General features: G+C 34.3%; 1 protein-coding gene across 4 annotated transcripts in view; it reads right to left on the bottom strand.

Moving 5' to 3' along the window:
• Window positions 1–22,117, bottom strand: part of LOC149542709 (uncharacterized) — a 204,088-nt gene that overhangs the window by 61,991 nt on the left and 119,980 nt on the right. For 2 of the 4 annotated variants that reach the window (XR_016355500.1, XR_016355501.1), the window contains 2 exons: window positions 9,591–9,696; window positions 3,502–3,592 (listed from right to left, as the gene is read on the bottom strand). Coding sequence is in view for 2 of the 4 variants with exons in the window: in XM_089797587.1 (XP_089653713.1) it covers window positions 3,502–3,592; window positions 3,754–3,812; window positions 9,591–9,696 (256 nt within the window). In the remaining 2 variants the exon portion in view is untranslated. Of the gene's footprint in view, window positions 1–3,501; window positions 3,593–3,753; window positions 3,813–9,590; window positions 9,697–22,117 lie in introns of all 4 variants that reach the window. The other 2 variants (XM_089797587.1, XM_089797588.1) reach the window with 2 other exon arrangements.

The following is a 22,117-nucleotide window of genomic DNA, read 5'->3' as shown; positions in this document are numbered from 1 at the left end:
ATGCATACATGGAGACCTTCTTCCTCCTTCCTCACATTTTACATGGAGTGGCTTCTTCATCTTTTGATGTATTTATCTCTTCTTAAGGGGAAACATGTTTCTTGTAGGCATTGGATTATATTTTGCTTGCAGGTACTCTTCATCTACATTGGAGCTTCTTCATTATTGGGGGGATATCATGTCTCCTTATTTCCTTCGTATGGGGGGATCATTCTTTGCATATATATGATCTATGCATTTTTTGGAGGATCTTGAGTGCTCCATCCATCCATGCATCTTGTTTTCATCTCTCTTTTTGGAGGAGGGTTTTTCCCATGAGGTTTCTCTCTTCCTCCATTTTATGACAGATTGCATTTCATGTATTGCATTGCATATTGTACATGGGTACCTAAAATGGCCTAGTAGCCGGAACCCATTTTACATTGTGAGTTTAAGTGCATTCCCTTAAGTTGCACTTAAGAGGGGGTGTTGGTGTAATTAAATATTCACTAATTACACTTACTTAAGCTTACTTAGAATAATGCATTGCATAGTAGTTTGTGATTGAGACACTTAGGAGTTTGCACCTCAATTAAACACATGGTGTAGGAGAATTCCACTCTAGGTGGTCATAGTTGTTATCTCATTCCACCTTTAGTGCACTTATCACATTATCAACCTCATCATTGCACATACTTCATTGCATAATGGAGGATGATCCACCTTTGGTGGACATGTAATTCCACCTTGTGTGGGTGATAGCTTATCTTCTCCTTATCATTCTCTTATCGCCTCTCCTATATAAGGAGGCCTATTATGTACATTTCAAATCAATCCATTGGATGTCAATCAAGTCCATTATCAACAATAGCATTCCTGCATCTTCATGCAATTGTCTTGCCAATCTCTTGTGGAAGTTATCTTGGTCTTTCATTTGATCCTGGGGGTGTTGTAAAGTCACCTAAAACTCTAACACTTGCATGCTTTGGGTAGTTCCATTTAGGAATCACATTAGAGCTTAATGGATATTTGGTTCAGCCTTCAGATTTCAAGGCTTCTTGAATAGGAGGTAATGTCCACTACAAGTCAAATTGTGACATTGCTAGCAATACACAATCTTGGGCTTCTTATTATTAGAGATCATTCACAAGAGGAGACTGGGGGAGGAAGTTGTGGTGTGTGCAGTTTTGGAGGACATTTAAGGAGGCCACGGAGGACATTTAAAGAGGCCACACATCATTTCTTGGTCATACAGCCCTAGGAGTAGCGTGTGCAACGGGAGAGGTGACAGCTAGGGTTTGGGGTATATGTTGTTGCTTGGTGATGTTTTGGGCCTGCTTTATATTTCCAATCCTTACTGTGGCCTTTGAAAGTGTTTTTGGAGAGTGACATGCAAGTTTGCTAAAGCTAGTTTGTTGATTTTCATCTCATCTCAGGCTTATGTGTTGGAGTTAATGAGTATGCTTGAAATGTATTTATAATTCATCTTAGCTTTCTGGGTATTGCCTATTTTGATAATACGTTGTATCCCTTCTTCTGAAATAAAATCTGAACGCTATATAGTTGAGAAGTTCTCCATATATTGTCATTTTCTGAGTTATTATATTGCTATATAAATATATTATTGGGAAACAAATATTTGGCATAGCTTCCTATAACACAAATGCTCAAACAGAACAACAACAACAACAAAAGAAGAGTAAGGGTGTACGTCACACAAATCTCCCTAAAATAATGTTTTGGCTTTTTCACAAATTTAACTAGCTATGCATATGTTGGAAGATATTACTAGGATAGCCGAACTGTCAAGATCCAATAATGTCCATATTCTTGTGCTTCATGTGGAATAAACTTAAACTTAATAACAGTTAAGGATGTACTGCTTATGTTATTTACTAATAGTGATCTGCAAATACCAAAAGAAAAATCCTTTACTGCCAAAGAGAATATTGTTATGAGTCTTTTCATCACTTTGCAATATCCCTTTCAATTTGTCTCTATAAAGACAAATAATATTTTTTAATTAATTATTTTATCTCTAGTAAAATAAATAATTAAATAATAAGATTATTAAATCCTTGTTTATTTTAATCGGGTGAGAAATTCCTATGGGAGTTGCAGGAAGTTATCGGGAATTCTACCCATCTCCTGCAATTTAAATAAGATGGTGGAATTCAAAGAGGGACATGGTGAAATCAATCATATTGTCTCTTAGATATATTCTCACATCCTTTCACCAACGTGTTGCTGGTCTATTGGGCTACATAGACATCATTTCCATCCTTTTGCTAACATATTGTTGGCCTATTGGATTCATAGCAATCACAGTTCTACTCAAATCGATGGAGGTTTGATAACCATTTTATTCAGGAAGAATCAGATGGACTTACAATTTTGCCCAAGAAGAATACATGGGTGAAAACGTCCAGTTTATTATCTACAGAATTGAGTCTGATTCAATAGGAGATTATTTGTCAATGTGCGACGTCTTTCAGTGGAAGTATTAACACAAGGGCCAGTATGAATCGAAGGGTGCCCAGTTGTGAAGACAAACAAAGATGGGAATTGGTATCCTCTCCATCAAATACAAGTTGATGTATGAACTTAATGGCGTAGTTTATATCTGCAAATAAACAATATCCTTCAGTCTGTTAATTTCTAGAACTGGATGAAATGGTATGCATACAATCTGAACCGTACAAGAGAATAGTGTAATTAGGAGCGTGACAAGAAGCAGGAGGAATACTGGAAATAATCGATCGTGACAGTTTTATACCAATGGTAAAGACAAACTTCCAAACAAGGAGTCTGGTTAGCAACCGATCACTGATGCAATGTCACAGATACACAATTATAATAATATTCTGAATTAATTTGTGAAAGAGTAACATCCTTGCATACTTTCAATAAATACTTTCCAGTATTATATACAACTCAAGTTCATATTTAAGAAAGATTTTGTACTGGTAAATGAAATCACTATTCAGACTCGATTCAGAGTTTATATTCAGAACTTGACAGTATGTTTAGAACAACTTCCGGAAATTGACCCTTAGAATTACATATAGTAGTTTGGAATTTCACACACTTATTGAGCTTGCATTTTTACAGTAAAAGACAAAGGAAATCAGCACCCTTTTTTCAGCTATAGCAAGTACCTCAATACAGTAGTTTTGGTAAGAATGGAATAAAATTCCATGCCACTTCAATAGTATTAGCTTGTCAGCTCAAAATGACCAGCTAAGCGACAGATATAAGGGATGTTAAAAATCAATTGTTTATATTCAATGAATTATCTTTGCACAATATATATCAAGATAATCTTCAAGAATTGCCACAAGAAACAATCTGAACAAATCAATCCTTAAATTTTCTTAAGAAAATCCAACCAATATGCTAAACACAGTAAACTTGGTGAGATATGTCAATGCATATTGCATATATTTATAAAGGAAATTGTAAGAGAAGCCAACTTTTTTTTATTACTTCAACGAAGATGTGATAGGGACATTGAGGTACTACCTTCAGGGGATTCCATACAGGATTTAGGGTCTGATACTTCACTTTAGACCTGAAACTTTGAACTAGATTTGGTCCAACAAATGATATATATCTGTTTAAGAAAACAAAAATAACAAGAGTCAGCAAACAGCTGACAACTATAACATATTGTTCGTGCCAGTTCACATAGTTATCTATCTATGCATAATATTATGCAAGCCCACCAATGTAATTTGAAAGATCAAGAGTAGGAAAGAAGAAACTAATACTTACGGGTCTGAAAAGCCATTTATGTGTGAAGCCCGCAGATTTTTTGCTCTCAAAGATGTGAACTAGAAAACAAAATCAAAATCAGCATGGATATGGACCATGTTAAGAAACACCATCATATTTTACAAATCCACCAACACCCATCTTCAATTGACATGTATGGTAGGGGAGAGGACCCAATACTTGAACACCATAATTTTGCGCTTATCAAAATCCTACGTAAAAATTTTAAATCGCTCCCAATTTTTTACAGCAGCTTACTTGGCAAGTCGTCTACTTATAACTAAGGTTTCAAGTCTACGTCACCCATTATGATGCCACATCAGCATGAAATTTGCCAAGTTGTCCAAAACAGCCCAAAAAATAAGTGAGACCAATGGTCATGCATAAAGGGTACCCATAGTTGAATAGCTGATGTGGCATCACATCATTGGTTAATTTTTATAACTAAGGGTACATTTTATTCAATTTTGAGTAGTTAGCATTCTACTAACAACTGTAAAGTCACAAGTATTGGTACAATGTTTCAAAAAAATTGGACATTAAGTCAATAAGTGTAGGTATTAAGTGAACAACTCCTATCACAACTATTGGAACACGTTCAAGTACTAGGTCCTCTCCCCTAGTTTCCTTGTCACTAAATAAAGGAGTCATCATCAATTTTATCATTGAACCATACGTGGATAATGTGGGATGGCTTAAACATCACACACTAAGACTTAATTTCTAGGTCAAAAGTGCTAAATAGTCAAAGTTGCCTTATTTTTTCAAGCTTGATTGCTTCCTTAGCGTGTGATGTTTAAGGGTGGCCGGATAATGCAAATTTAAAGTTGACAACTAAATAATTAAGGAAAATCAATAACTGTGATCTCAGGTAACTCCACAAAATACATACACTCTAGAGTCTATATAATCTCCAATGTTTTTCTTACCGCTTTGTTTTTTTCTTTGCGATTCTATCTTCTTTACACCATTGAATTTTAAGAGCTCTTATAAGTAAGAATTTTGCATGAATGAAATTCCATATGGCACCTCACAGCCACTCTCATGTCTAGGTTCAACTTATTACTTTCAAAACTCTGTCATCATAATATTTAGGATGATAACTAAGTCATGATTAGTTTCCATCAGAAAAGACACCAGTTCCATGCTACACTTTATAAGAAATTTCATATTAAACATGGACTTTTCTTATAGCTAGTTTATTGTTGGGTGGTCACCTTGTTCCTGCAACATTTAGTATTTGTAATTTCCCTTTATGAATTGACTGTTGTTTCAATAAATCATCTAGAGTAGTTTTCCCTCATAAGTCGATTAACATGATTTGAGGTCCAATGCTATTTTTAAAATGTTGTAAAAATTGATTGAAAACTTGTGAGAATGAGAAGATTGAATTGTTAGGTAATGAGCAAAACCAATCTAGGGCCATATCTTTCCATGACCAAGGAAAGAGTTTTGCAAGAAGAGCATCTTCAAGGATGAGATGGTGCATAATGTGGTAAAAGTGCACACATTATTGTTAGGGTCTCCTTACCCATTGCATTTATTAAAATGTAATGACCAAATCTTTTTTGAAATAGGAGCCTATGAAATGGTGCACGATAATACACTATGGGTACAATATGATGGAAGTGTTATTTAAGATTGACTTCAGTTTATGATGGCTAATTGTTTATATGATGAAGACACATTTAGTTATAGTTGGTTTATGACAAAATCGGAAGTGGATTTGGTATGTCAGAGAGTGGAATTTTAAGCTAGAATAGAATTAATTGTAGGTGGTGGAACATTAAGGTAAGTAAAATGTGGAGGGGATTGAATAACGATACGGTGTGATACTAAAGAGTTTATAATGGTAAGATAATCAATGTGTTATTAAACAAAGATCATAAATGATCTTATATACAAGTATACACAAGTTTTTTTTTTAAACAAACAAAGAGAGAGAAATAGAAACATCTAGAAGAGAGAAATATAAAGAAAAAAGTTTCCATCTTGAACAAAGAGAGAATATGGGAACATAGTAGAGGAGTGACCATTAAAAATATAAAAATAAATCAATGAGAGAGAGAGAGAGAGAGAGAGAGAGAGAGAGAGAGAGAGAGAATTAACTCTAATACACTCCCTTAATGGTCATCTAACTTCAAAAAAAAAATCTGCAAGTGAATTCTTAGAAGGCGTAAAAGGCAGACTTGGGTTGATAAGTGAGTTCTACATTTTCTGCATTATTGGCCTGCGGTTGAGACCCTCCCTACTTCCATTGTTTAGAAGCAATGCGAGCCCTACAATCATAATCATGTGACCAAATTTCTGGCTTAGTTGCACCAATTTTGCTTCTTCTTGGAGCTATATCAAGACTAAGTTGATGACTGAGATGTGACTTTTATCCTTGCAAAAGGATTGGGCTGTAAATGCTTGTACAAAGGAGGATAAAGCAGCACTACTATCAAACTGCTTTTTTCAACGGTCCTGTTGCACAAGTTTGGTGTACAAATTTTGAAAATGGAGATCAACATTAGCTACGGTAATATTGAGCGTCTCAATAAAGTGCTCATAGGAATGTGGTGGACTTTTCAGAGTAATGACTGTTATATCATCTTCCTCCATTGTACAACCAATGGCCTCAAGCTGATCTCTAATGTTCTTAATCTTCAGAAGATGTTCCCATAAGGACATGTGCTCATCTGTAATAATAGAGAATAGTTCATTCTTCAAAAAGAAAGCTCTACTTTTGTTTGATGTCTCATGGAGATCCTTCAGTGTAATCCAGATTGTTGCAGTTGTCTTACAAGATGGCACTTGAGGCATTTGATCATCAGTAACAGAAAGCTTAATGAGCATAGCAACTTCACAGCTACACTCATCAAACATCTCGAGTCATATCAACTGTGGTAGGATGACTCGCGATACCCAAAATATTCGCCTCAAGGCGATGATACTCAAAGATTGTCATCGTTCTCTTCTTCCAAATGTTGTAGTTCTTTCATTTGAATCATTGGTTACCTTCCAAGAGAAGATTGGTGAGAGATACCATGACACAATTTTTTGAAGCAAAAAATGTCAATATCTAAAAAAACATGAGGTAGATTGACGAAAGATCCCAAAAAAATAAAAACACGTTTAGAAGATGGCTGAAAACCCAAAAAACAATTTGATGTCAGATTTTGAATCCGTTGGCTCAAAAATGGAGGCACGAAATAATGATGCACCCAAATTAAGCTTATAAAATTCCCTTAAAGACTTCACAGAAAAAATAAATTTTTTATTTGAAATGAAGGGTGAAAACCCTGGCCAAGATGTGCAAAAACCCTAGGCGGCCATGGGCGAATCAGAAAAGTTTAAGTAAAAAAAACAGTAAAATAATGTCATCTGCAACAAAAAAACTTATTGGAGGAGGCTAAACACAACCTTGCATGCACAAAATAAGAAAAAAATTTGTTTCTTATAGCAAAGAAAGCTCGTGAAAATTTGTAGGGAAAAAAATCCCATGAAGCTCAGATAAACTCTCGTTGAGCAAAGACTAGAGAATGTAGGAAGACTTGGCGGGAAGATTACAATTGTAGGAAGCAAGACTGACCAGAAGAAGCCAAAGAGATAATTTGCAGAGACGGGTCACCAAAATATCGTCAAAAAAATGGTTGTGGGAGGATACTCTTTTCTTTGCAAAATTAGCAAAAATAAACACCAAATGCAAAAGAAATTGCACCGGTTGCAAAAGGGAGAAACACAATTTGTAGAGAGAAGATTGCGACAGAGACAAGAACCCTTGCAAAAAACAAAAGCTCAAAAAATCCCTTTGAATGCAAAAAATGACCAAAAACGACCAAGACAATTTTTTTTTTTTTGAAATGTCACTCATGAACTGAAGGAGCATGAGCTCTAGAAAAAAAGCTCAGAGCATAGGTATTCGAGAAGAAAACGGTAGAAAAAATGGGCATTCAACCATAGACGACTATCGTAAAATGCAGTGAAAAATGCTTAGGCCATCGACAGGAGTTGTAGAAGCCAAAACCCAGGTTGTAAAGTAAATGAATGCTACAAAATAAAATCTAAGATTTGTAGGAAAAAATGGCTACGAAATTTTCAAAAAATATCCTAGTCAGGTATTGACAGAGAGACAAGTCAAATTGATATTTGAACACACCCCAGCAAATTATGTTAAAAATCTTACCAATCTAAAATTTCAAGAAGAAATTAAAGGTTTTCAAACCCTATTTCAAAAAATAACTCAGAAAATTTTAATAATGATTTAAAAAAAAAAAAAAAGCTCTGATAACTTATTAAGGTAAAATAATGAATGTGTTACTAAACAAAGATCATAAATGATCTATGTATACATGTATGCACAAGAATGTTTCTATAAAGAACAAACTGAGTGAAATAGAAACATTCTGAAGAGAGAAATAGGAAGATAAAGTTTTCATATTGAACAAAGAAAGAATATAGCAACATGGAAGAGAAGTGACCAATAGAAATAGAAATAAATATACGAAAGAGAGAAACAAAAAAAGAGAGATTTAACTCTAATAGGGTTAACATTTTGAGAGAGAAAAGGGAAAGTAGAGGAAGTGGGACATAAGTATATTGATTAATGGGATTTCCACATGTAACACCAAAAACGAGTTAGTGGCATTACCATTTTGTGCAGTTGTAGCATCGTAAACTACATCCTTATAAAATTTCTTATTTACCTAGGCCCTATTTTAGTATGTATTGCCTTTGGTATGTGATTCCAACATCATAGCTCAATTCCAACCGAAATTCTTGCATCTCCTTGGCATTTCAGACCTCTGGTCTCAATTTAGTCTTGCATTGGAGGGAGTAAGTCGCCTTGAGCAATTTGCTCGCCAATGTTCGCCCAAATTCAAACCACTCAATGGTTAGCTTACCCCAAAATTAACACCCCAAATGATTGAAGATGTATAAAAGCAAGTTACCCTCCCTCATTTTCACATCCATCAATTCATTCAAGTATTCAAGCATTCAAGGCCTTCTTCATATCTAGCATGTGGCAAGCTTCAACAACATTCATGCAATCATGTGTTCATGATTTTCCTCTCAGGTATTGTGGAGTCATGTTATTGCATCAAAAATTATGATTACATTCAAAGAGCATTGCATCAAAGAAATAAGGAACATCTAAAAACCAGATTGCAGCCTTCTAGACCAGTGTATGGAGTGTTTCACGGTTTCCGCATTCTGACTTTAAGCTGTGTGAGTCCTTGGAAATGATGCCAAATATTCAAGCGCATGTGTGTGGGTTTTGAGAGGCATTTGAACTTCATACTTTGGCGTCTAGATGTTTTTGGGCCACATATTTATGCTGTGACTAATTTTAAGACAATAACTCATTGCTGCGCTTATATACTGGGTTTCAAGATTGTCATAAATTCATTTCGTGTTACAATAATTGTTCAGTTTACTAAAATCATTTCCTGAACTGAATAAAGAGGAATTCTCATGTCAAGAGGTGGCACACCAAATGTTTGACGAATTGTCTCTGTGGTTTAAGTGATTACTTCAGCATGTTGTGACCTTATAAATGTTTGACAGAGTTTCTATGGAAAGCACTTGTAACTTGTGTGGTGTTTTGGGTGACATAGTAACTCAGAAAATTATAACAGACTTTACTTGCCAAATGTTTGACGAAATCCCTCTGAGACATATTGAACATTTAGGACAAATATTTGATAACCTGCTGGGGTTACTGCATTTAGGAAATCAAATACACCTTAAGAAAGTACAATTTCCTTGCTCATAAGATTTATTTTGTATTCTATGCTAAAAAAGAAAACTCGTTGCATGATTTTAGAGAAGGTAATAATGAAAGAATTACATACTCGAACATGCCATCTTTTATCATCAGAATCATTTGAGGCTCGTGATTTTGATGAAGGAAGAGCATAAGCAGTCAATCCAAATGTTGCACTAACAGGTTTGTGGTCACTGCACATAGACAGCAGTCAATTTAGAGAACGGGAAAGCATTCAGTAAAAGTTGTATTGATGGATTTGTTTCATGCATAATGTGTGCTTACGTATCTCTTTAAGAATAGACATATGGTTAGCAATAAGTACATATGTACAGATAAATCAAATTATTTGTGATGCATTAGGTGCACTACATACAGCAATAATTGCCTCCAACAATCTGTAGATACCATCAAACTTCCAATATATACATAGTACAGGATTCTTTTAAAGGATATTAAGCATATACACATTCAATGAAAAGATGATAATAAAAAGATCAAGATATATTGCATTCATAAAAAAATACAAATTAAAAGATAAGTTCCTTAAATATTCAATATCCCACCACACTGAGTGACAGTTATTAGGACCACACATACCACCTTCACCATTTTTAAAGCATGAGAACCATGCACCATGCAATGTTATGTATTGCAAATGGGCATATACGCAAAAGGTAATATCTAATATCATTATCCACACAGAGTCAACTACAAACGCTTTTAGAGGTCAATAAAACTGTGCAAAAATACTTCCAATCTCTGTTTGATTTCTTTTAGATGTCATGCAATATATAAAGTGTACAAGCTATTTGGAAAAACTAATATGTATTGTTATGGAATTGTTGTCCTCAATTTGACATCACAAAATTGAGGCAAAACTACACAATTTTCTCGTGGATTCGTAGGCAAATCCTCTTTGTTTCAATGCATTGATGAGGCACCATGAAAAAAATTCATTATCTCGGAATTGTTCTTCATGTAGTCATGTCTTTGTGTTCTTTTGAAGGTTCTCCATTGAGATTATCCCCAATTGTTTGTTGGTAAGAGTTTTTCTTCTCACATTGCAAACACTCGATTTTTGGTGAACCTTCATGTCCTTTGTTTTTTTTTATGTTGTAATAGTTTTTGGTCTTGTTTTTTTTCCTTAGGTGAATAGCTCTCAGAATTCAGCTCGATTGGAGCTAACTTAGGTCCAAATCAGAGTTGTTTAGCTCAAGTTAAAGGGAAAAAATGGAGTTTTCCAGGTCAACTGCATATTTTTATTAAAAACCTCATTAAAGTGGGTTTTTATTGGCAATTGCACGATATAAAATTATATTTAATATCTAAAGTGGATTTTGTGGTCTATTTTTAAATTTCAACTCGTTCTGAGTTGATTTGAGCATAGTTTTTTTTATAATGAAAATAGCTTATTTCTTGGCTATTTTTCATGTTACTTTATTAACGATTATAGTTGAATATTAACTATAAATACTTGAGACAACTTAAGTGCATAAAGTGGAATTTTTATTTCATATTGTATATATCCACATGCAAAATACTTCATGAAAATCCACTCCCAATAAATTTGAAGTCCCAGCATCATTGAAAGTGTGATTTTTAAATATGATTATATATGTTATTGTATTTAAAGTTCATTTTCAATAATCAAATGCATATGTATTTTAAATCACCATTTGAGTGGGCTTTCAAAATTCATTTGCACATCTTTATAACATGTCAATGTAAATTTAAAATGAGCTTTTACCCACATTAAGCCAAAGTGGCAATTTAGGACCCAAATACATATGTTGTTGATTTAAAATACATTGTTCCCTTTGGCCTCAGTCAAAGTGGCGAATTTGAAGCCAACTGCATATGTTTTAAACTCATGTAATGGCTATGAGAAATGCATTTTTGACTTATATTTCCCTACTAAGAGGAAAGTGGCGATTTGTTGCTCAAAAGCATGTCATTTCAAATGCGTATATGCATCTTAAAAATGCGTTATGCTTTTGGTCATAAAGGAAAGAGTCAAGGGTGGCAATTTTCTACCCTATTGCATATGTTTTTTAAATGATATTCATAAACCCTCTATAAACGCGTTCTACACTTAGTTGCTTTTCCATTCGTTATGGTGGCGATTTTTGATGCTTTGGCATATATTAAAAACTCATGGTTTTGACTTTATAAAATGTGTTTGCCTTCATATAGAGAGAAGTGGTGATTTTTCAAGGGAAAACATATATGATAAACACGTGTTATGACCTCCAAGAAAAGCATTTTGGCATAAAAATATTTCGTCTTTCCCAAGTGGCGATTTTTGGAAGTACATTTGTTTGAAATATGTAAGAACTCCTCTAAAATGTGTTTTTTGCCCTATGTATTCTAGGCGGCAATTTTCGCCAAGGAAGCACATTTTTGTGAAATGTTAATGCCTTTCTAAAAGTTGTTTGAAGGCTGCATTTTCCCTTTAAGAGCTGTGTGTCGATTTTTCGAGAGTTTGCATATGCATTTTGTCAAAAACAGCCCATTTTGAGCTTGATCTTCACTAAGAAACATTGTTTTCCAAGGCATTTTTGGCATTGAATACCTTCATGAAGCATTCTAGGGTAAGTGTTTTGGTTTTAAACTTGTTTTTCATCATATTAGCAAGTTAATCTCTTGCCCTAAACATTATTTTTATATGCTTTTGCACATTGAGTTGTTATGTCAAAGTTTGTTCCACATTTTAGGCATTGCATTTCTCTAACCATCTCCACATGTCCAAATTCAAACCATGTTATTTGGATTTCAAAATCTATTTCAGTCTTTGGCATTGGATACAATCCTAAATCTCTTGGATTTATTTCAGATTTGCTCAAGTTTTGGATATAGACTTGTTTTTCTCATTCTTGGTGGAGTTGACGTAAGTTTCCTTGGTTATTTTCCTAAAGGCAGTTGTATATATTTGTTTAGATTGTTCTTGCAAATCATTGTCAGTTCCATTTTCAGATTTGCATCGCCTTTTATGAAAATGAAGTTGCTCCTTCTATCTTTTGTCTTCTTCTCCAAGTTGCATATGCAAGATCTCATTTTACTTGCATATGTAGTCAGGTGTAAAATCTCATTTTTAAAAGAAAGGCAAAATCATTTTTGCCTCACATGCAAATGCAAGTTAAAACCCCACCATCATACATTTCATGTGCCTCCATATGGTTGCCCTATGGTTGAAGTTTCTTCCACATGCTTACCAAATAAAGTCTCACATTTTTCACTTGTTAAAACATGCGATGCTCAACGTGTTACTCATTTTTTCCCTTGTTCACTTAATTCCAAGCTTGCTGCTCGTATATGCAATTCACTCTAAAAAACCCATTTTTGGCTATTTTACTCATATTGGAGCCATTATGAGCTTAACCCATTTGCTCATTCTCCATCTCTACTCATTCCATCCATTTTCCCTATCCATATTTTGTCCAAAACTCGTGTTTTTATATCGAAAGACTTATCATGGACCCCTCACATGAAGATGTTCTCATATTATGGGATTTTAATGTGACAATTGTGTACGTGTATCATTTTGCAATGTCAAGAGAACCTACTACAGCAAAGGGTAAAGACAAAAAGAAGATGAAGTATCAATATGATTAGTATCATAATTCCATTCCGCCGTCACAAGTAACTTCCTATTGTGATGAAGTGCGGAATATTGATATATCTCACATGAACATTGAAGATTTCCTAGCAAGAGTCAATGCAGAAACAACCTCAAGAATATGGCAGATCCATCTATTGTCTACTTTTCCCTTGGCAGCACATGAGCTGGAATATATCCTTGCATGTGCGAAACACTTTGATGTGTCCTCTCGAACCAACAGATATTAGGATGGCAATACTATCATTAGTCTTGATCCCGAGACTATTGATCATATCTCTCATGTTTCTCATACTCCAGTTGTTACAAACATCAAAAGACAAAAGGCTATGGAGTGGTGGAACGAGGATACTTCCTATTGTACCAAGTTTGTCAATGATAATTGGTTGGTCTCTAAGAGGCCAAATCTGGTTAGATGGCCAATAAAGGGCATGCGTCGGTGTGATTTCAAGGAAGAAATCAATCACCTCATTACATTGCTCAATCACTTGGCAGGGCTCAAGGATTCAAACACCTTCGAACCCTGGATGTATAAATACATCTCACTCATAATAAGGTCAAAAAAGAATGTGTTTTGGCTTGAATTAGCGAATAATTCAATCTATGAGTAGTTGGTGAATGTGTTGTCTATCATGTGTTCAACATGAACTCCTACATGGTATATATTGATGATGCCCTAGGTACTTTTTCTAGTTTGTCAACAAAAAATGACATGTCTACAGTTCATGTGTGGGACAACTGTGAGCAATTGCCTTTGAAGTAAAGTCAGATACATTTCTAAAGGGCTCAGATGCCTTTTTTGGGCATTTCATGTGCTTAATTTATAAAGAACTCCCAAACAAGCAAGTCTCTAATGAAGTGTGGAACAAGGTAAATGAGTATAGTTGTATGTTCTTACAGTTTCCCAACTTCACATATCCACGAGTTGGATGCTTCAAGGGAGAGCCATAAACGTTGCCTAAGTACCCTACTGATAAAACTATACTCATGGAATTGGCAAGACAACTCATAGAGGTACAAGCTTATCAATCAAGTTTGCACCAGCCAGGAGTGGGGATCTCATCATGTAACCCATTGAAGATTGGTGGGTAGTCATTGGATACTATGCCTAAAGTGAAGAACATGGAATTTGAACTTCAAAGGATCATGCTGAAAAGATTTGAAGCCAGGGGTTCTTTTGACTAGAGAGGGCTACATGATAAGATGAGGGAGCAATTCTTACATATACATAGTCTAGAAGATCTTTGGATTGATGTATGTATTGAGGTGGACATATGGTGCATGGACTTTACTTGATTGACTATGAAGCAGATTGTGAATTTCAACTTAGCATCAATCCCTCCTAGTTTTGAGGATGATGATCAAATTCTAGATCCTGAATATTTTCAACATGATGTGCAGAAGTTACCCATTCTTCCTCCTACATGGTCATGTAAGTTAGGTACTTCAATTTAGAATCAATTTCAATCTATTTTTTCTAACACCAACACTTGGATGAAAAGGGGTCTGAAATGCATTAGAATAAAGCCTGGAAAAGACTTTGATCCTATTGGTCTGATTGGTTTGAGATCAGAAATAAAGGGTAAAGGTAACAATGGTGTTGGTTCCCAAAACCACTAATTGGAATCCAACGAGCCTTGCCAACTCGATGCTAGAATATCCAACCGGTAATGGCCAACTTGATGGGATTGATTGATGCAATTTAAATCCTCTACACTTTTGGCTCTGCAAAACCAAGGTGGGTGTACCTGATCCTGAACAAATCACTCAAGTCCAAGATCCTTATAGCAAATTGGTTAGAATACGAATATAATGAAAAGTTTCCCAAACGGCAAGGATTACAGAAAACTTTAAGTTTGCAAATTACGAATTAAGAATAATAGATGAATATATGAATATTTTCAAAATAAGAATAAGTATGGATTTATGCAACAAATGAATCTATTAATTCTTCAAAGGAAAGATATGAAATAATTGCAAGCATATGGATTACGAATCATGGAAAATATAAAGACCAGTGTCGAAGGGCGATAGAGTTAGTATTATGAGTTTAAAACATACAACTTTATAAAATTCTATGCACATTAATTATAAACAATTTAGTAATCAAGATGCGATAAATCAAATATATGGACACAAATTTTAAAATAGTCTGGAATGTGCTTTAACTCTTGTGGTTCGGAGACAAATCAGACATAGAAATTATCTATCATATAAATTATTCATAAAATTAAAATAATAATTATAATGGACAAAACTATATAATATTTTAACTCTAAAGCTTCATGTAAATAAAATAAAATAAAAATTTCTTACTGATCATGCCGGATATAAAATTTTACTGGAGACACTCATTACGGATGATCCATCCAATATAGTTTGACTCCATAATCGCACATGAATGTATTCAATAATCCACCATCCACAGGCTTAGTTCAAAACTTCATTTCTTTACTAATGAAAGAATAAAATATATCAAAGCGCACATGTATAACTTGGGTAAGTAAAATTTGTAGGAATATATATGAATATAAATTTTTTCCTACTCTCCATTTGTATTACATATTTATAAACAATAACAAGGTGCGAAATGAATGGGCACACCCCTTCACAACACCTAATTCCAACCACCTTTGTAATGAATCCAAAACAAATTATAATAATTAATTTAAAAGAGGTGGCTTGGAAAGTAAAATGGATTTTCTAAGATTATTTGATTAACTAATGATAAATCTATGCTTTGAAAAAATCTCTCATGCGTCCTCCAAACATAGGAATTTTTGTGTTCTATTTCCTCGCGTGGTTCCAACCCGAGAATCTGGGTTGTGAACCTCTAGATTCCATGGCAGACAGGGTGACATGGTTTCAAAAGATGATATAGTCCTGGCATAATAACGAGAAATATCATATATGTAATTTCCATCTTCCGAATTGGAAGTAAGTATTTATGTATGCATCACATGTGCATAGATGGCATTGTTGGAGCCATATAGTGATTATCTGAACTTTAAAATATTCCCTGTATTAGATGTCGATGATCACCTGGCATCTATGATTGAATCAAATGACTTGATTCTATGCAGGCTCCTCATCTCGTGCTTGTTTTATTTGATTTTCGTTGAAATTGCTTAACTCCTTGTCTCCAACTTGCAGATGTTACCAGTGACTTCTATATATGCTCAAAGATCTGCAACAAAACATAAACTCACATTAGGAGTGAATAATCTGGAAGTGATTAACACTAGGAAGTATCGACAATATCAAACGCATGGTAATAGACTCCCACATATCACAAAAATGAATGCGATAAGTTCTAAGCATATTCAAAGACGATATTAGCTATATATTGATGGAGTTAAATTGATTGTCCAAAGCCATTTCTATCCACCATCTGATTAAGATTTTAATATCTCATGCACAGTAATCTCTGTCATTCTTTAAACCTGGGAAATGATAGCCTGAAGAAGGGCCAAATCACGCCTTTTCTCTGCATGGTAATGGTTCTTCTCCATGCTTTCTTGACCTCAAGTGATGCCTCCTGTATATGCTCAAGATTTGATTATTTTGTGCAAGTGTGAATGGGTGTATATCCCTTTGGAAGTGCAACATGTCCTCCATCTTCAATACTTTCATTTTTAGAAATGGCAAGTATGCATTATAATAGTTTCCATCTTCAATGATATTTTCAAACCTAGATACTTTGTATTTATGAGCATGCAATCTTATATCTCTGCAATTGTATGTATTGCTAGCCATCGTGACTTTGATTTTGGACATCATTTCAAAAACATGGTGCTCCCTTCATCACTATCATTGTTGACTCATCTCCGAGAACCTTCCACAACATGTGATAATTCTCTAAATCGATGACTGAACTTATACTTTGATGCTTAAAACTGTAAGTAGATGTTCCCTTACATCCTTGCATATACTGATGACAATGTTATGTGTTGTTGTTTCCTGAAAAGGCATTCCTTATCAGATGAACTTTGTTACTTAATATTATGCCTTTGCGTGTAATATGTATACATCTTTCATTCATCTCCATAGGATATATGCATATACATTTGTTCTTAAAAATTAAAATCTCATTGCCTCTTCATCTACTTATACAAACATCTTATGTCTCAAGTTTTGACATCACTCACACTTCTATCCTTGTACCTACATATGATTCCATGCTTTTGTTTCATGTGGGTGATAAATCTCCAACCCTAGTACTCAAATGGAGACTCTAATCTTTTGAAAAAGTTAGAGTTCCATCAATGAATCATATTGGGGACATATGCTCCTTGTGGGCATAATGAGATTCCAACTATCTTTGGAAGAGCAGACCAAGCACCCATGCTGAGCATGATGCAAAGTGAAATTGGGTGGCCCCCAAGCCCCCCAAAAAAGTGAACACTGATTCTTTCCTCTATCGAACACCTAATTCTAATCATGTAACACTTTGAACACTTTGAACCTTGCTGAAGTAGATGCATCATATTGTTCCCTAGTATGATCTAATCCATTAGAAAATAAAAAACAATCATCACATGACATGTGCATCTCTTGTTCAAGATTAAAATTTTCATTAGCCTTACCAATAGTATCATTTGAGAAGAAATAAATGTCATCATCATTTAATCCAAAAATCTGATCCCTTGCTTTATTTGTTTGATTAGTATATAGAGAAGAAAAATCCTCAAAAGAATTGTGTTGAGAACTTAAAAAATCTCCTTAAGCAAATTATTAACAAATATTATCACTGAGTCTTTAGGGATACTTACCTTAGTAGGCTACTCATACCTCATACCTGTATCAAATGCATCATTCTTATGTGCAATACTTATTGATTGTGTTTCTTCAATGCAATCCTTGCTATTTGACCTTTGTTTTCTTGTTGAGAAGTCGTTAAGTGTATTGTGATCTTTACTGAATGGAAAGTTCGTATGTATGTAATCAGTCATACTTGCATTAGAACAAGTCACCTTTGTTTGATTTTCCTTTTGCACACAATCTGCCCCACATTCCGAATAATTCTCTTCACAAGAAGATTTTGAATATAACTCGCATTCAAGCATTATTACTTCTGTTTTGTCAAGAATCTGATCAATTGAGATATTTGAAAAACTTTCAAGACTAACTTCCACACGTCCTTATTATGTACATTCGATTCCATCTCATCCTCACATTTTAAATGCAAATATCGAACATAAAATGGATTGGAAAATGGCTCTTCCTCTGAACACATTTCTCCACATACGCTATGATTTTAATTATTTTCAGAATCATCCTTAGGCATGTTATCATAGTGCTGATATATTTGATATTAAAAATCTTCTTCAAACAATGAACTCAAGAATATAGAGCGTTCGAGCATATTTCCAAGAGATCCTTCATCCAGATCAGCAAATGTTTCATCAAGTAGTGTACTAAATTCATCCTCACTATATGATTCCTCGGAATGATAAGCTCTTTCATCCAATACCTCTTGAGAATGCACTAATCCATCACCTCGCTCACCATGGTGATTCGAGAAAAGATTTGAGCCATTTTTCTCAACATGCTTATGATATTCGATATCTAACAAAGCTGAGATTTCTTCCACGCTGAGAGAATCCTTTTCCTCATTTTCACATTCATTGTCATTTGTAGGCATATGAATGTCATCATGGGTAAATTCTTCTTCAGGATATCCAAAACTTTCATCTTCATTCAAATCTGAAGCTTCACCTAACTCATTTATTACTTCAGTCTTGCATTCATTTTCCTTTGCAACTAGTTCATTATCCATAAGTTTGAGAAAGTCAAGAAATTGATGATCATATAAGAGACCTAATTCTTGCATCCTATTAAGAAGATCAGATGATGCAGGTTTGTATTCTAATGGTATTTCTTGATAGGCATTAAACATCCTCATAAAGAATTGTGTTACAGATTCATCTTCTTGCTTTTCTAAGTTCCAAAATGCATCCAAAGGAATTATATAACTTGAACTTTCATACAATATTTGGAAGAGAAGCTTCAAATCAAGATCATTTGGCAAGATTCCCAATTGACGAAATTTTCTTATTAGTTCCTTACGTGGAGGCATAATGTCTGAAGGTACCTCCTAAAAAATATTCAACATCCTTATAAACAAATGTGCCAATGTCTCACCTTCATATCTTTCTAGATTGAAAAAGGCATCTAGGGGGTGTATGTCTACTTCCTCCATTGTGTAACATAGACCCACTTCCTAATCATAGTATGTATCCTCCATAGTACACGATCAAATCACTTCCTTCTGAGTCTTTTCCATCAACAAAGTTACCAACTGAAATCTTTTTAAATAGAGTCGCCACCTCTTTCGAGGAATGTATTGATTTCTAATCTTCAAGGTTCTCACTTCCAGCAGAGTGCGCTTCCGAACAAATTGATAGAACTACTTTCTGATTCTAGTCTTACGAAATCTAAAACTTTGGGTAACTTCACAACGCCTATTGCAAGCAACTCTCCTTAGTAAAGTTGCCAATCTGTTGGTTCCAAAAATCATAGATTGGAATCCTACGAGCCTTGCCAACTTGATGTTTGGATATCCAACAACTAATGGCCAACTTGATGGGATTGATTGATACAATCCAAATCCCCTGCACTTCTAGCTATGCAAAACCAAGGTGGGTGTACTTGATCCTGAAAAAATCACTCAAGTCCAAGATCCTTATAGTAGATTGGTTAGAAAACGAATACAATGAAAAGTTTCCCAAATGGCAAACGGCAAGGATTATAGAAAACTTTAAGTTTGCAAATTACGAATTAAGAATAATAGATGAATATATGAATATTTTCAAAATTAGAATAAATATAGATTAATGCAACAAATGAATACATTAATTCTTCAAAGGAAAGATATGAAATAATTGCTAGCATATGGATTACGAACTATGGAAAATATAAAGACTAGTGTTGAAGGGTGAAAGTCAGTATTATAAGTTTAAAACATACAACTTTATAAAATTCTACGCACATTAATTATAAACAATTTAGTAATCAAGATGCGACAAATCAAATATATGGATGCAAATTTTAAAATAGTCTGGAATGTGCTTTAACTCCTGTGGTTTGGAGACAAACCAAACATAGATTCAGAAACAATTAAATATTTCTCAATATCTATGATGTTCAATTTGAAAATGCTATAATTGATCCTGTCCACTTATCTATCATATAAATTATTTATAAAATTAAAATAATTATTATAATGGACGAAACTATATAATATTTGAACTCTAAAGCTTCATGCAAATAAAATAAAATAAATATTTCTTACTGATCATGCTGGAAATTGTACTGGAGACACTCCTTACAGGTGATCCATCCAATACAGTTTGACTCCATAATCGCATATGAATATATTCAATAAACCACAATTCACAGGCTTAGTTCAAAACTTCATTTCTTTACCAATGAAAGAATAAAATATATCAAAGTGCACGCGTATAACTTGGGTGTGCAAAATTTGTAGGAATATATATGAATATGAATTGTCTCTCACTCTCCATTTGTATTACATATTTATAAACAATAAAACAGTGTGAAATGAATGGGCACACCCCTTCACAACACCTAGTTACAATCACCTTTGTAATGAATCCAAAACAAATTATAATATTTAACTTAAAAGAGGCGGCTTGGAAAGTAAAATGGATTTTCTAAAATTATTTGATGAACTAATGACAAATCTATGCTTTGACAAAATCTCTCATGCGGCCTCCAAACATAGGAATTTTTGTGTTTTATTTCCTTGCGTGGTTCCAACCTGAGAATCTAGGTTGTGAACCTCTGGATTCCATGGCAAACAGGGTGACATCGTTTCAACAGATGATGTAGTCTTGGTATCATCACGAGAAATATCATAGATGTAATTTCCATCTTCCAAACTGGAGGTAAATATTTATGTATGCATCACATGTGCGTAGACGACATTGTTGGAGCCATATAGTGATTATCTGAACTTCAAAATATTCCCCATATTAGATGTCAATGATCACTCTGCATCTATGATTGAATAAGATGACTTGATTTTGTGTAGGCTCCTCATCTCGTGCTTATTCAATTTTATTGTCATTGAAATTGCTTAACTCCTTGTCTCCAACTTGCAGATGTTACTAGTGACTCTTCCGTATATGCTCAAAGATTTGCAACAAAACATAAACTCACATTAGGAGTGAATAATCTGGAAGTGATTAACACTAGGAAGTATCAAAACTCCCTACCCAGGCGACAATATCAAATGCACGGTAATAGACTCCCATATATCTCAAAAATGAATGCGATAAGTTCTAAGCATATTCAGAGACGATATTGGCCATATATTTATAGAGTTGAATTGATTGTCCATAGCCATTTCTGTCCACCATTTGATTAGTATTTTAATATCTCATGCACAATAATCTCTGTCATTCTTTAAACCTGGGAAATGATATCCTGAAGAAGGGCCAAATCACGCCTTTTCTCTGCATGGTAATGGTTCTTCTCTATGCTTTCTTCACCTCAGGTGATGCCTCCTATATGTGCTCAAGATCTGATTATTCTGTGCAAGTGCAAATGGGTGTATATCCCTCTGGAAATGCAACATGTCCTCCATCTTCAATACTTTCATTTTTAGAAATGGCAAGTATGCATTATAATAGTTTCCATCTTCATTGATATTTTCAGACCTAGATACTTTGTATTTATGAGCATGCAATCTTATATCTCCGCAACTATATTTACTGCTATCCATCGTGACTTTGATTTTGGACATCATTTCAATTACATGGTGCTCCCTTCATCAATATCATTGCTGACTCATCTCTGAGAACCTTCTACAGCATGTGATCATTCTCTAAATCGATGACTGAACTTATACTTTGATGCTTAAATCAGTAAGTAGATGTTCCCTTACATCCTTGCATATACTGATGACAATGTTATGTGTTGTTGTTTCCTAAAAAGACATTCTTTATCGGATGAACTTTGTAACTTAATAT

Source organism: Cupressus sempervirens, chromosome 8 (genome assembly GCF_028749045.1).
Source record: "Cupressus sempervirens isolate cs-2001-9-10 chromosome 8, ASM2874904v1, whole genome shotgun sequence".
In the NCBI taxonomy this organism is placed as follows: Eukaryota; Viridiplantae; Streptophyta; class Pinopsida; order Cupressales; family Cupressaceae; genus Cupressus; species Cupressus sempervirens.
This window is presented reverse-complemented; position numbering and strand designations above follow the sequence as displayed.